We start from the raw sequence: 15,970 nt of genomic DNA, 5'->3' as shown, positions 1-15,970 counted from the left end.
CTGAGCCTATCTGTAAAATGGAGCTGGAATTTCTTCCCTGCCAGGTGTCCTTCCAACAGTCTCTTTCAAAGTCCATGTAAAGTGGGAAGGATGTATAGGAATGTAAAGCCAAATGCATTAGCCTTGCTCAGCTTCTAGTGTATGCATGCCTGTGTGTGATGCCTTACATATACACACACACACCCCCATTGTCTTTGGATCAGTTAGGTCCTGCTGGAGTTTGCACCCCTCTTTTATCCTGCCTCAGTTTGAGCCATGAGTGTTGCTGGTGAATGCTGCCTTTGCCACTCAAGAATACATTTGCAGAATGTATAGCTGGAGTTAGGTCAGATCTGTTACTTTTCTGTTCATTCCTTAGTTACACAAATGCCAGGCTTGAACTGTAGAGATTTTTCTCCTTTAACTCCTTGTAAATCAAAATAATTGACACTTTCCACATTTTATTTGTTCTGAAGATCTTCTACAAAGATTGTTAGGTTTGTGGAAAAACTCTGTTAGATACTCATAATACAAACAACCATGGAAACATTTCTTGGCTGTACAAGAAATGAATTATGATAAAATAGTTTATCACAGCTGATAGCAGAATGCTGATAAGTGGTGCTGTTTTTTCCTGTGTTTGTCTGTGAGTTCGGGTTTCCATCCCGTCTCCCACCCTGTCCAAAGAGAGCTTGGACAAGAAACTGTTGGCTTTGTAAACAAAACTAGATCTCTCATATGACACTGCATTTCCCCAACTTGTCTCCTGCTTGTTTATACAGGTGCCTATAGAGGAATGTGGGTATTTTAAGTAAAGCATTGGACGTGATAAACACAGAAGTGAAGGGGTCACATGCTAGAATTGGGGCTCCCCATCAACACTGCAGCAATTCAAAGCTGGAAAGATAGGCCATTATTTTTCCCTTTCTGTTTATTATCAACAGGGGGAATACAGACTTGTAAGTATCCTTTGAATATGTTTGTGTATCTAGCTGTTAGATATTTTCTCCATGTTTCAAGTCTCTATCTTCTTTATACAAGAAGAATTTCACATACTAGATTTACGTCTGTTGTTTTTTCAACAATTTTTTTGAAATCCTCATACCTACATTTTGAATCAGTGTTTCTTCCTGTTTTGTGGATGTGATATAAGCAAAAATAAATTTGGGAAGATGTGACAATTAATGTAGATACTGTTATGATGGCAAAGTCTGCACTCACAATCCTTCCTGGTGCACAGATCCCTAAGTTTGCTTTTGCTCTTGGCTGTAGGGAGGTCATCAGGGACAGCAGGGTGAGAAATGGAGACTGTCTAAGCAGATGCGTTTGGTCAACAAACATCCTTTTCATCTCCTTTTGGAAACACTTTCTTTGGTAGCATACCAACATCACTGCTAAGGATAGGAAGTCAACATGGTTACACTTGTTAATTTAACACAGTATGAGGGTATGATTTTTTAGTACATAACAAAAGCACGGTTTGAGGGCATTTCTAGAACCCTTGCTCATTCAAGATAAGATGTGTAACTATATGTTTGTTGAAGGCTTATGCCTGTTCTTTATAAGAAAATAAGGTGTTGATTGTTTTTCTTCTATGTCTTTTGTTTCTTACTGTTGATATAAAAATGCTAAGATGTGTGTGCTTATGGGAGTTCAGTTCCTGCTAGGTTACATCCACTCATGTCTGCCAGCTGTCAGTGACTGAGGCAGATCTCTTCTTCTTGACTGCTCTTGAAAGACATCTTAAAATCTCCCTCTGCATTTTCAAGGCTTTATTTCCAGCTATTGACCTAGCTTTTCTGGACACCTGAAATCTTAAAATAAACTGATGCTAGGTAGATAAGTAATACAGGCTTCAGTCTTAAAAGTTGGGCTTAATCCTAAACACAGCATAGCACAGCTGACTCTGAAGATGGTGAGTGAAAAACATTTGTGGTTGATGTTTGACAAATAATGACATTTTTGAGTGTATTTGCTAGTTCTAAAATGTTTATTTTGGTTGGTATCTACGCTTCTAGTTAAGGCCTGATAAGATGGAAAGTTATTCAATGGTGAATAAAGACAGTAAGTATTAAAACTAATAAAACAGAAGAAAACCTGAAGTAAAAGCTGGAATGGCATTGTCCAGTTTTGCAGAAAGAAGGCATGTTAATATAGCAGTATATTTGAAGGGGCCTTTTCCTGGTGGATATTTTTGGCTGTGTTTCCTTATATGTGTGCAAAGCCTAATGTTTTTAGTTGTTATGACTAAAGGAAGGACTTCTAGTGTAACAGAAGAAACTGCATTTTTCCTGTCTAACTTTCCCATTTCCACTTAAAAGTGTATTGTCAAGTAGAATAATATCTGTACAGCCATGTGGGGATCTGAGTATGAAAGGTTTATGTTTAAATTTATTCAGATTGAAAAGACTTCTACTGTGAATGGATGTGTAGTTTTTATTCTCATTATCTGTAGGTGATCTTAAAGCCACTTGAAGTTTTCATGAGGATGGCTTCAGCTTTGTGTTTAGGTTTTGATTTTTTAAATACTTCTGGAGTTGTTTTTTTTTTTTTTAATTAATGTTGTTTTGGACAGCCAGAGTCTCTTTGGAAAGCTTGCTTTGTGTGGAATGTGTAGTTTCCCTGATGAAATTAAAACTCAGAGGGGGCAACTGAATACTCCCTGCTGTCAGTGCATTACCAGCCTGAAGAAAAAACAAACATGCTTACTGAGAACAATGAACATTCCTTCCAATCCTAGGAGACAGATTTTTGCCCCCTATCCCCCCCCCTTTTATTTTTTTTTAACAGATTAAAAAAGGTCCTGTCAAAGTGTTTTGGGGCCCAGGGGCATCTCAGCCTTGTCATTATGTTTGGGTACCTTGCTTGGGGCATAAGAGCTACAAATGGTTTGTCATCTACATTTGGAATTTAAAGTGTCCTCCAAGATACTTTCCCTCTCTGCCCCTGCCATGTGTGTCCCATCCCAACACCCACCCTCCGCCTTGACCTTTCTGCAGCAATTCTAGTGATTTAGCTCTGACACTTCCTTAATGTTTTTTGTGTCACTTTTCTAACCTACTTGGGCTTCAGATATGTGTCCCAGGCTGCCTGTTCTCTTGTTCTGCTCTGCCTGATTTCAGTGTCCCTTATACAGCAGATGCTCTACACTTGATGTCTCTGAACTGAAATCTTTACTTACATCTAAGCAATTTCCACTGCTATTCCCTTGTTTCCAACCTAAATGAATATTTGCTGTGATAATTTGGTATTCTTGTAAGTTCTTGGTGCTCGGTGGATATGTGAGCAGGTTGGAGGACGGGTCATAACTTGAAAAGGAGATGTATGGCGATGTAGAAACTTGCTGTCTTTAATTATCTGGGTTTTTTTAAAGATAAGAAGTTCTGTAAATAAAGTTGATTGATTACTATTAATAATGAGTGTTTTAGAATGGGATATAAGACTAAGCATTTTTCGTAGTGTTCTTTTGGTTTAGGTTTACAGGCCTGAAGATTTTTAAGAACATCTATCATGAACTTGCATAAAGAGAGCTTACACAAAGAGAGCCTGCAATGAGATTGAGTGCTCTATGAGATCATCCTAAAGTACTTTCATCAAGAGATATTGCTTTTTTATTAGGTTATTTAATTTATATTTTTGTTCCTGGACTCTTTCTAAAACCTGTACTGGGAGCTTCAGAATTCATGAAGTTACTTTCCTCTGGATTTATCTCGTTGCTGACTGACTTTGGGGACTCAGAAGATGGCAGTTCTTTATGAAGCTGTCTGCAGTTGGGGTGATTACAAGGAATTACTCTTTGTAAATTTGCTGGCATTTAATAATGTGGGACTCAGAGATACTGTAGTCAATGTAAAATATAATGAAGACATAAATGAAAGTCTTTGGAGATAAAGTGTCAAATGTATGGGAAGGTATGTGATATGGATTATGAGCAAGTGAGGGAGCAATAAAATACATAGATCATGAAACCAAGCAACTTAGAAGCCAGAGGCTGTGTTGAAAGCAAAGGAGATAGGAAGAAACTAGAAAGCCAAGGGATTGAATTGCAAAGTGTTCAATACCTACAGCTATACTTAGAATCATAGACTTGTTTCATTTGGAAAATAGCTTTAGGATCATAGAATCCAACTGTTGATCTAGTACTGCCCAGTCCACCACTAAACCATGTACCAAAGTGCTCCATCTTTTAGAGGGATGGTCCCCACACATCCAGTGAAGGATAAAGATTTTCCTTAGCCCTTCAATGCTTACTTATGTATTAATGAAAATATTTTTATTGTCTTTTACAGCAGTATCCAGATTAAGTTCTAGCTGGGCTTTGGGCCTTCTAATTTTCTCCTTGCATAACCTCATAACATCCTTGTAATCATTGTTTGAAATCAGTTCAAACTGTTGGTATTTGTTAATCTGTCTGATCAAGCTTGTGAGATTTGTTTTAAATTTTGAAAATGGGTAACTTTTAATTTTTTAACTTAGTAGGGGTGGGAATTAAAAAAGCCTGAATCTTTAATTTATCTTGTGTTTTTGCCACATGTTATGAACAGTTGTATAAAATTTTAATACATTCAAGAGATGCCTGTGGCAGCAAAATAATCTTCCAGTGAATTTCCCTTAGTATCACTGTGTTTTGAAGCCAGGGCTGTTAATTAGCTGTATGAATGGTAAATTTTCAGGTATTTTCCTAAATGTTATGTTCCTGATGGTCCAGAAACATTAGTTTTCTGGACCAGCTGTTAAGCAGTATTTTGGGATTTCATTGCATGCCAGTTCTTTGGAGTTGGCTGTGTGTTGTTATTGACAAAATGGTTAATATTATTGGCTGCCTCCTCTAGAGAACCAGATTTGTAGATGCCTGCCAAAGCTCTATTTGCACGTGATTACACGTGCGATATTGAGCAGAGGTCAAGATGGCAGATGCTTTTCACAGAATCACGGAATGGAACAAGTTGGAAGGGACCACAGTGGATCAAACTCCCTGGTCCAAACTCCCTGGTCAAGCAGGGTTATCCAAGAGCACAGATTTGCATCCAGACAGTTCTTGAAATCTCCAGTTAAGGGAGACTCCACAACCTCTCTGGGCAACCTGTTCTAGTGCGTGCACAGCAAAGAAGTTCTTCCTTAAATTCCCAAATTTCCCTCAAGCTTTCTAGCTTTCTCAGGAGATTTCCTCTCTTTTATTTTTTTCCTATTCTAAATGTCTCTGTATAATTACTATTTCTTTATAGTGATTTTTAATGTGCCTTCTTAATTATGTTAAGCACTTAATTATTGTGTTAATTTTTGTTAAAGCCAGTATTGAAAGCTTATTAGTTTATTTTAAAGGTGGCACTATGCAACCTATATAATTCTACCATTTATTACACACTTTTTTTTCCCCCCCAGATAGAAGATGGGAGCAAAGCTGCAGCTGTGGACAAGTTACTGGCTGGGGATGAAATTGTTGGCATCAATGATGTGGGCCTGTCTGGCTTCCGACAAGAAGCAATCTGTCTGGTGAAAGGCTCACACAAGACGCTGAAGCTCGTAGTGAAAAGGTAAGCTTGTGTCATTAGCTGGAGCACCAAATGCCTTTCAGCCCATGAGCTACTGAGCAACTAAATTTGCCAAGATTTGGCAAGTTAATGACTTTCATTCAGTGTTATTAATGTGCGTATTATGTGGTGTTCAACTCGTCCTTAAACACAGACCCTTTATGGAAGGAGATGTGGAGAGTGGCAGCCTATTGATCAGAGCAAAACCCAAGGCATATATTCTGTGAGTGCTGTTGTGATGTGATGAGTCAGGACGCTGCCTCTGTCCTCCTGAGGTGCAGTGCCCAAAGCACTGCAGGGCTGTCAGCCCTGCTTCCCTGCCTTTGGTGTGCAGACACTGGCAATACTCTTTAGTGCATCTGCCATGCGGGCCAGTTGTACTGTGAGGAGCGGGTTACATGGGAAGCTTTTGGAAAAGCATTTGCCCACTCTGAAAGTATTTGAGGTCTCAAGCATTTCATAAGTGGTTTGCATAAAGAGTACTTTCAGTTGGTTATTAGTGAAGGGAAAAAGTGAAGCGATTTATCAAAACAGAACTCATTTATGGTATGAAAACTTTTTGACATTTTAACTTGTCACTTTTAAGTTCACACGACTTTTACTAACTTGAGTTTAAAATAATTTTTATAATTATTTTTGACAGAAGTGAACCAATATTAAAGTAGGCTAAATCTTGTAATTGTTGAAAAAATTCCTTCCAAGAAATCTGAATTATCTTTGTTGGTAATTTCCTACTCTGGTGTATCAGAACTTTCTAGTTAATTACTTTTTTCAAATTATACTAGCCAGTCTTTCGTGTGAGAATTTGTTGGAATCAAAAAGGAATCTTGATGCAACACTGAAAATGCTAGGAACTTGAACTTGACAGGTATGATCATCCAGTCCATAAATTACTGTTTAAGGCTGTCTCAAATGAGGACAGTCTTTTGTGAAATAGCACTGATAGGTAAGAGACGTACAAAAGTGTGCTTTTCACCTTTGGTTTTAGGAAGTATTTTGATAGAAGGAATTATGGGAACCTGGAGCTCTTTCACAGCTGATAGTTTATATCCTCAACAATAGCTATTTCCAGAAGCTCTCACCAAATTTTTGTAGCATTGGAGCTAATAAATGCAAAATAAAATATATTCACAACTACTATAAATCATGTTGTTGTTCAGCAGTTCCAACTTGCACTGCCTATTCCAGTAAAAGCACTTGTTGGCAGAGGTTACATAAGTTATTCCTGTCAGAGAAAGGGAGAACTTCAGGGTTGAGAAGTTTTATAGACACTGAAGAATCTGCCAAGACAGCAAGTCTTAATTACCAAGAAAAGCTTTAGACCAAGTAGAAAGATTCTCTTGGTGCTTTTCAATTTTATGACAGTAATTTGCTTAGAATCTGTGAATTGTGACCTATCTTTGGAAATGGCAGCAGGTTTGGTGCAGAAATACCCTCATGAGAAGCACAGCTGTGTCATTCTTGTTACTCATACCACATGGCTCTCTACTCCCATCTGAAAGGAGGTTGCAGTGAGGTGAGGGCCATTTTCTTCTACTGTGACAGCAGTGAGAGGACAAGAGGAAATGGCCTTAAGATGGGAAAATCAGATTAGATAGTAGAAAAAAAAATTCACTGATAGGGTGGTTATGTATTGGAATAGGTTGCCCAGAGAGGTGGTGGAGTCACTCCCTGGTGTTGCAGGCACCTGGATCTGGTGCTGGGTGTTAGGTTTTAGTGGGTTAGGGGTTACCATGGTAGTGCTGCATGGACCGTTGGACTGGCTCTTTCAACACTGATGATCCTATGATTCACTTCATGCATGTGATTTTGGAGACCTTTGCTACAGCTCATCAAGTGCTGATTTGCTGCTGGGGATTTGTGGCCATTCTCTGCAGGCAGCAGAGTCCCATTGGTGTACGCTTGAGCACTTCAGTGCAAAACGGATGGATTTTCATCAGTCCTTTATCATCCCTCCCCTTTTTCCTTCCTTAGTATGTGTGCAATGGTCAAAAACAAGCTAGCTGGTCTAGCCAAGAGGCTGAAACAGTGGCTGTTGTTAGAGAAAACATTATTGTCTGAATTTCATTAAGAACTTCCATAGCTTCCAAATGAGGCAATAGCCCTTTGGGTCATTGACAAGCCTGCATAATATTAGATAAAATTTCATAAAAACTTACTGAATGAAACTAGCTGGGGCTTTTGTCTTGGTTTTTCAACTTTGCTCCTTCTTTTGGAAAGTTGCCTTAGGACATCAGTCCTTTGACGGTCAGAATCCTTTTAACTTCCAGTCTCATTTATTCTTGGCCAGCTTGTTCTCATGCACTTTTGTCACTGTGCTGAAATAACTTTTCCTGTTGGAAGTTGAAATTATGCAGGTTTTTGTAAAAGTCTTGTTGCATGCTTTCTTTCAGAAGTTATGGTTTGAACAACAAGTATTATTTTTGTTTTGCTTGCCCTAAATCTTAGGCTGAATTTTTATGAGTACTTTAAACAGCCATGTCTTTAAGTAAACCAGTTGTTTAGTCTTTGTGTGATCACTCCTGCAGGTCTGGATTGAATTGGATTGGGGAACTGATCTGACTACAAAATTACTTGAGTAAGTAGGTTTTCAGCTGGGTAGGACCACCACTTTTCAGAGGTAGTCTGCATTTTAAGCAATTGCAGCAATCTTCAAATGGCTGTTTTAACATTTTTAGATCACATTTACTGTTACGTTTTTAGATCCACACTTACTATTCCCTGGGGACATTGGGAATAGTCCTACAATTTCCTTTCATTGTAGAAATAGAAGATGAAGTATTGATCTGCAAGTCTTCGTAGCATCTTTTTGTCTGCTTGCTCTGTGTCCTTTGTCTAGCACTGTGATGGCTCTCTGTAGCATTGGTTTAACATTTTATTCTCTATGGGTGTGAGTGTGATAATGTGAAGCACAAAATAGACGGAAGGTTTGAAGTTCAACTTAATCCTGAAGCTTAAGGGAATCTTTGTTTTAATCGTGTTGTTCTTGCTATCTGTGAGAGTTAATGTGCATAGCCAAGATCTAGATTTTATGTGGAAAGCATTTTTTCTTTGGGGTCATTTGTCTTACGTATTTGTATACTGATCCAGAAGTGAAAAGCAAACTTATAAAAATTAAAATATTATGTTATGAAAAAATTACTTCTTAACAAAATTATTCTGGATAGTAGAGAACTTTCCTTGCTGTGATGTGAGTATAGTTAATTGAGGAAAATCACATTTTATTTGTCACTGCCGAGAAGTGTATCCCTGTGAAATTTCTTCTCAAAGCAGTAGAGCTACAGCCTGATCCTATGTTGATCTAACTGTTTGTAGGAAACAGTAGGACATGCTATTGTCTGTTTAGAAGTCTAATATACTTAGAGGGAAGACCAAGGGAAAATGTTTTAGCAAGAGTAATGTGTTTCATTCACAACAATTACTTTGTGTCTATGACAAAGGTTTCTTAAGGGTCTCATGTTTTCTGCAGTGGTAGCTGGCTTCCAAAAAAAATTATATTTGCCTACTATTTTTAAAGAATATGATTCTTGACTCATTTAAGGAAAATAGCACTGGTTTCTTATAAAACTGTCTGAAGTGCCAAATACTCAGCATAAATGTGTTGGCTATCAGCATATATACTTTGCTGTATTTTCTAGAAACATTGCATAGTTGTGGTCTAAAGCAAATCAGAACTGTGCAACTGGCTCAACAATAAATGTGACATTTAGGTGGCATACATATATTGATGGTAGAACAAGTGCAGTGTACTTTTGGTCCTGGATTAAAAGAGGACTCAGGAGGCTTCATGTTATTTTCTCAAGGGAATTTGTAGAAACAATAGATCTTAATTGTGTGCTAGTTCTTCAATGTAGTACTGAGTAATTTCTTGGGTAGCTTCCTTTCCTAGGAAAATGGCAAGCAGACTGTGTTTAGGACATTTCTTATAGGAATTACATGAGAATTATGTGTATATCTGCATAAAAATGAAATTGGTCTGAGTGTTGATACCGAATGTTGATGTTGAGGTGATTGCCATAATCTATGTACATTATTTTGCATATATTTCTAACTTAAATACCTTTCATTACATACCATCTTCACTCTTGCTAGACATAAGAATATATTACAAATCCATACTAAGAGTAATTTTTCACTATGCATTCATGAGACACATTAAACTTTAAAAATTAGCACACAGATGAGGCTTTTATGTGTTATTTATTAAAGACAGGGTGAGATTTTTCACCTCTGGGAGTCACCCTAAGAAGTTACATGGGTTGTCCTCTTGGATGCTTGAGTCCTCTCTTAGCAGCAGTCAAATTGGATGGGTGAGGGAGGGAGCAGCCTTTTTTCCACAGGGTCTGCTAGTGATGAGAAGCTGGAATTTAAGTTGGCCTGCTCTGCAGGTACTGCAGCTCTGCCAGTGCCTGAGAACAAGCTCTAAAGTTCTGGAATTTGGCCACATTGTGTACATATGAAGACTTGTTGGGTTTTTTTCTTTACTGTAGCGTTTCAGTGTTGTGCCTTCATGTTGTTGAAGTGCAAGCTCTCTTTGCAATGCTGAGGAAGTCCCTTGTTAAAGGAGAGGGAAAGAGAGTGGGAGCAAACACTTGTCATTGGAAGTGTAGTATGAATGCTGACATTACTGTGCAAAATCCTACCAAGGGAAATGACTTTCAAGATACTTGTGCTATAAACACCTAGACATGGAAAGTTAGAGTTATCTTTATTTGCATGGCACTTTATGAAGACAGTCAACTCTTAATTAAAGCACAGAAGAAGGATTTTTTAATGAATGTCTTGAGGGCTCCAAGATTGTACAGTACTGTTTCAGACACCTGAGACCTGAGCAGAAATCTGTGAATAAAAGTCTTGACAGTCATTTACAAGGTTCAGATGGGAGATCAGTGAAATTTGTTAGTCTGAGCAGAAACTTCCTGAACACCACCAGTGACTCTTCTGTAATGGATTTTGTGTAACTTAGCAAGGAGATGTTGTCTTACCTATTTATGACCTGTGGAGTAGCTAACACTGTACTTCATGGCTCCTTGTGGCTGCAGAAATACTCTGTGAAACTTAAGGATATCAGTTTGTGAGATGATTTGGAAAGTTGAGGGATTTTTTTTTTCTGTATAGTTATGAGATACAGATGGAGGACTATGAATTCTGTCTCTTACCTGTGTTTGGCCTTGATACCTCTAGTTTCATAGATACCGAAATGGTATAGGATACAATCTGCAAAATTACATGTGTTTTTGTACTTTTAAACATTTAGTACACTATTTTGTCCATGGTTATGGTTAAGCATTGCACTTGTGGAGAACCACTGTTGATTACAAGTGGAATCTAATTTGTCTTTCAATTAGATTTCATTTCTTCTGGAACCAGGGTTTGTTATGGCAAAACAAATAGCAATGGTTTATCTCTTGTTGCCCAGTAGCCATAATTCTTCCTTTTTAAAGACTGACCTTGGCCTTAACTGACCAAGAATGGTTTTTGGTTTTTTTTTTTTTTTTTTTAATTCCTGTATTTTCAACCAGACTTTGGAAACATATAAGAAACTATAATAGGGCTTTCCAGGGCTGTATCTGCTTATATGTACCACTGCTGTAAGAAGTGGGCAGGTGTGGTAGCCCCTTGCCACCTTTGTTTCTTGGAACTGACAGCTGTGTAACAGGATGTGCTGCTGCAGATCTTTGGGAGTGGGTATTTGTAACAGATGCACACAGCTTTCAAGTGCAAGGCATGAACATGTCTGTGGGACTACAGTTGGTGGAAGAGCTGGGCACTTTTAAACTCCACTTCGCAAATTCACTTGAGAAGTGGATTAGTATATTGCTGTGGGTCCCCTCTTTTGCTCTCAGCAGGATGGGCAGGTGTAAATGTGTAATAGGTATGGACACATACACTGCTCCCAGCCAGGTCTGGTGATGGAGTGGGGAGTAAGCCACATATTTCAGGATATGTGACATCACATGGCCAGGCTAGGGTCATGCTATGACCCCAATGAGCTACCATGTCTCACAGTGGGGTGGCAGGAAGCAGATAGGCACAATCATGGTGCATCATGCAAACTGCACAGCACCTCCTGGCCCAGCTCAGGAGAACCTTGGGGTGGGTGTCCTATGCTTTAAGGAGTGCCTGATAATCCCAGCAGGATCTTTCTATGAAGGAATGTTTAATGGAGTATCTGCCAAATAAATCACCCTGTACACACATGCTCAGAGCGGGCACACAGAGTAGGCCAGCCCATGTGGACACCAAGACCCTCCTGCCCAGGTTTGCCTTCCAAATTCTTCATGGGCAAACACAAGGCTGGCTGGGCTTCCACTGTACTCCTCATCCTTCAGCTGTGTGATCCTGCAAAACTGATGGAAGGTGAATGGACATGACAAAAGGAGGAACTCACGCTTCCATCTTGTATTTTCAGCAAATTATACCTTAGAAAAGCCCTGATGAGGACCATTTTTCCTGGTTGCATCACAGTCACTTAACCCTACACATTAACAGTGTGAATCCACATTCCCTTTGCTGTAACCCTAGCAATACTACCCAGGATGTTTCCCATGCCAACTGCCTTTTTGGTGGTGTTCTACATCTAAAAAGCGCTTTTGTTTTCCAATTTTCTGCCCACCTCACCTGCTTCTTAGCTGCATTAATATCATGCTATTAATGACACACTGACCGATGCTTGAGGTGGTAGTAAGCTTTAGTTCTCCAGTTCATGGTGTAGTGTTCCTGGTTTCAAAGAGCAAGTTGTTGTCTTGTGATTCTGGATGTTTGACTTATACAGCTGTCAGGGTTCTTTCAAATACTTATGTCATGACTGACATGTTTTTATTTTGTGGCAACTTCCATAATTTATTTCTTTGCAAATCTAAAAAATCTGCACCGTAAAGCTTAAATAACAGCCAAAATGACAACAGATGTCACTATATTTTACCAAGGCAACTCTGTTAGGACAATGTTTAGGCTACTAGGAAGGGCACAGACATTTCCTTGTAGGTAAAAGATATATTCTGTAATTTGAATATGCTTATTCAAAAGGTTACTTGTGGCAATGCTATTCAGTGTTTTTAAGTAATTACCAAAATTGGGCAATATGGCTTTTTTGTGGAATGGGATATCCATCAAACGGTAACAACCTGTGAGTCATGACTGGATTTTAGTAGTGGGTCCTTCAATCATGCATGCACTTGTCAGAGTGGTTAATTTTGAGCATGAGTAGTCTCATCCACTTTAGTAAGAGCACTCACATGACTGAAGATAAAAAAAGTATACAAGTGCTTACAGGATCTAACCATAGTTTTTTACAAGGTGATAAATTGGAGTTATTCTGAAAACTGCCTTCCACTTGTGAATTTCAGTGTAGGTGTAGGAAACTCTAATATGTAGCCCCTTGGATGAGAGAGAGGAAACTAAACTTTGGGGATCTGGACTTACTCGTTTCACATAATACTTTTGCATGCACAAACAGATATTTTTTTTAATGTGTTCAATAGTACTGTAGATATCTTCAGACTCCTGACTGAAACAGAATTATAAACTGATCCATTAAAGACCAAATGAATAATCTTTTTATGTCAGAGATGATCTTTGCATGTTGAAGGCATGCTTCTGTGTATGTATGTTCTATATGTTTTGAAATAATTGTTTGGGACTGCTTTTAAGCACTGAAGAGTGTTGGGTTTTTAACACTAGTCAAGGATGTTGAGATGCACATGTCCAATTTCAAGAGAGAAGAAATAATACTCCTATTTCAGTGTGTTGCAGTTTTCTCCTTGTGGAAATTTTATTTTAGGTTACATATTTCCTATCCTGAGGGTTAAGTGATTGACAAGTTGGACAACTTGGCACTTCAGCATCAAGTATCTACCATATTGAGTGTAGAGAGTTTGATACTTAATGTTTCAGCATCAAGTATCTACCATATTGAGTGTAGGGAGTTTATGCTCTACTTGCTCAAATAACTACATGTAACACCTTCCAGTTTGAAAAGATTATAAAGAAGTTTTAAAATAATTTCTGAATCCAACCCTTAACTTCAGAAATGGGACCACTTCAAAGCAGGGCAGGAATGCAAGTGTGTTGCAGATTTAGTAACTGAATAACTGAAGAAATTTGCATCTTGTCTGTTGCACAAGAAACCCAAGGTATTTTATGGTCGATTCTACTGCATCTGCATAATATTGGATCACCTGGCAAAACAAAGTGTGGCACAGAGTCACAGCTACCACACTGCTGAGTTATACATCCCTTGTGCTTTTAGTCCAGCTTCACGCTGAGTGCAGAGAAAGGACAGAATGACAAAAGCTCAAGTTTGGGGAAATTTTTGATGGTTTGCAGTCTAAACCAGATTCAGTTCTTTGATCTGGCTCATGGAGCAGCCTGGGCACCAGGTGGGCAGCTGAACCAGGGCTGGCATTTGATGGGGAAGAAAGCACTCTGGGGGATGGTAACTGGTTTGGCATAGGTCATGTCAGAGCAAAATAGCTTCCTCAGGTAAAACCTGAACCAGCTGGTGGCACAGTTCTTTGTGGAGACTTGCTAATTTGCATCATGTGACTATAGTATTTTAGCCAGGATGGAGACAAAGTAGGGCTGGGCTGTCTCCTGAAATGCCCTGGGACAAGAGGAATTCCCTTTCCCTATTCCTGTTTTTGGGTCACCTTGGACGTGGTGAGGTAAATTACAGCTGAAATCGGTGTGGGAAAACACCACACCTGTGTAGAAAGACCAGTATTTGGAATGTGGTTTTGAGGAACCTCAAGTCATTTGGGATGGCTATTGAAGGGTAGGCTTATTGTGGTGAGTGGCTGGGAGGCAAAACACACTTGTTGTTTCTGGCCACAGGCAGCACCAGGTTTTCTGTGCCTATGTGCCCCCAGGATGTGGCAAGTTCTTTCTTGCTGAAGATTGCATTTCAGGCTGGCACAGGCAGCCATGTGCTGCTCTGGCATTCACTCTGCCCATCCTGAGCAAAGATGGCAGGGGGGAATGTGTCTGAAGGCTGCCCTGCTTCCTGCTCCTTCACCTCAGCCATGGTAAGACAACCTAAAATCCCTCGTTTTGACTCCTGCTGCTGCTGTTAGCATTGGCGCTGTCAGAGGCTGTGTTTTTCTTCAGTGTTACTGGTGAATAACACTTCTTTTGTATTTACCTTAGAGGTTAATTTCTTTAGCACTTTACATGGCATGATAATTTCCAAGATACTTGAAAATAAATCCTTCCAGAACCAATTTATTTAATGTGTGAAGCACTTGAGATGTTTCCCAGTGATAAATACTCATTAAAAATGTTTTATTATCCTTCTGAGGAATTCTGATAAATCATGGTAAAAACTGAGGTAAGAAGGTGACATCAGAAGCTTAATGCTATCTAGCCATCAAAAGGTAGTAGAATGTGCAAAAAATAAGGATGAGGGAAAAATATTTATGTAGCTTATATAATATACCATAAATCCCAAGAGCAGTACTTTTATCTCAGACATCCACATGTGTCTCTCTAGTTCCCCAAGGCAGAGCAAGGAAAAACAGTTCCAGAATATGAGAGCTTTATCATGGTAGGCTATTGTGAATTCAGAAGGCAGGAAGATTTATGATGTTATACCTCATACAAATTAATACCTCTTTGTTGACAGTGCATATCTTATTTATAAATGAAATTGCTGTTCCATCCTGCTCAAGCCTGTACAGTTGGGCTGAGGAACAAGGAAAACCTGAGCAAACTGTGAGGGTGAAATCCTGATTTCTTCAAGTTAATGACTGAAGTCTTTGAGGGCACTAGGGTTGATAATTTATTTGCATTTATTTATTTTCACAGAAGCAGAGCATTTTGCAGGTATCCTTAGTTTCTTTTTGTGTAAAATGCAATTTATTAGAGCATGGGATAAGAAAGGAGCTGCTGTGCTATGACAAAGTCATATTCCTTCCAGCATGGCTTCCATTAAAAGAGGCTCTGTTGGCTGTAGTGTGGTGTTGCTGTTTGCTCCATTTTTCAGGTGCAGGATGACTGTCAAATGGGAGGTCAGACCAGCTGGTTACCTGATACATGGGAGGAGAAAACAAAGAGCAGTGCTACAGCCCCTATAGGTCTTGCCATGGTTGACAGCAAGGCAAAAGGGGATTATGTAGATGCTTGTGTGAATTTTGGCATGTGAGAATGGCATTTAAGGTAGAATATGCTGCTTTGCTGAAATTTTAAGGATTTCTGCAGATACTCATATAATAGAATTCTGTCAATAACTTGTCTGTCAAAATACTCGTTCAATTTGCCATTGTAAGAATATCTGAATATTAATAGGTTGCTTTCATTACTGCTTTCTCTTTTAGAGCCTCTCCTTCCCCCTTGAAGTCCATAAGTTAAGCATGTGTTTATATTTTTATTTTATTGTTTTTAAGTTCTAGGTCACTTCTTTTTTTGGGGATACTCTTTGGAAGTCGTTTCCTTTTATGATAAGATACTAGAAACTGAAATTG

The 15,970-nt window shown here is 38.9% G+C and overlaps 1 protein-coding gene across 3 annotated transcripts in view; it reads left to right on the top strand.

The window, feature by feature from the left end:
- SHROOM2 (shroom family member 2) overlaps positions 1–15,970 on the top strand; it is a 117,998-nt gene that overhangs the window by 41,857 nt on the left and 60,171 nt on the right. For all 3 annotated transcript variants that reach the window (XM_068180094.1, XM_068180096.1, XM_068180095.1), the window contains exon 2: positions 5,362–5,513. Coding sequence is in view for 2 of the 3 variants with exons in the window: in XM_068180096.1 (XP_068036197.1) it covers positions 5,362–5,513 (152 nt within the window). In the remaining variant the exon portion in view is untranslated. The remainder of the gene's footprint in view (positions 1–5,361; positions 5,514–15,970) is intronic.

This window comes from Anomalospiza imberbis, chromosome 2 (genome assembly GCF_031753505.1).
Source record: "Anomalospiza imberbis isolate Cuckoo-Finch-1a 21T00152 chromosome 2, ASM3175350v1, whole genome shotgun sequence".
Taxonomy (NCBI): domain Eukaryota; kingdom Metazoa; phylum Chordata; class Aves; order Passeriformes; family Viduidae; genus Anomalospiza; species Anomalospiza imberbis.
The sequence above is the reverse complement of the archived record's forward strand: the minus strand, read 5'-3'. Positions and strand labels throughout refer to the sequence as shown.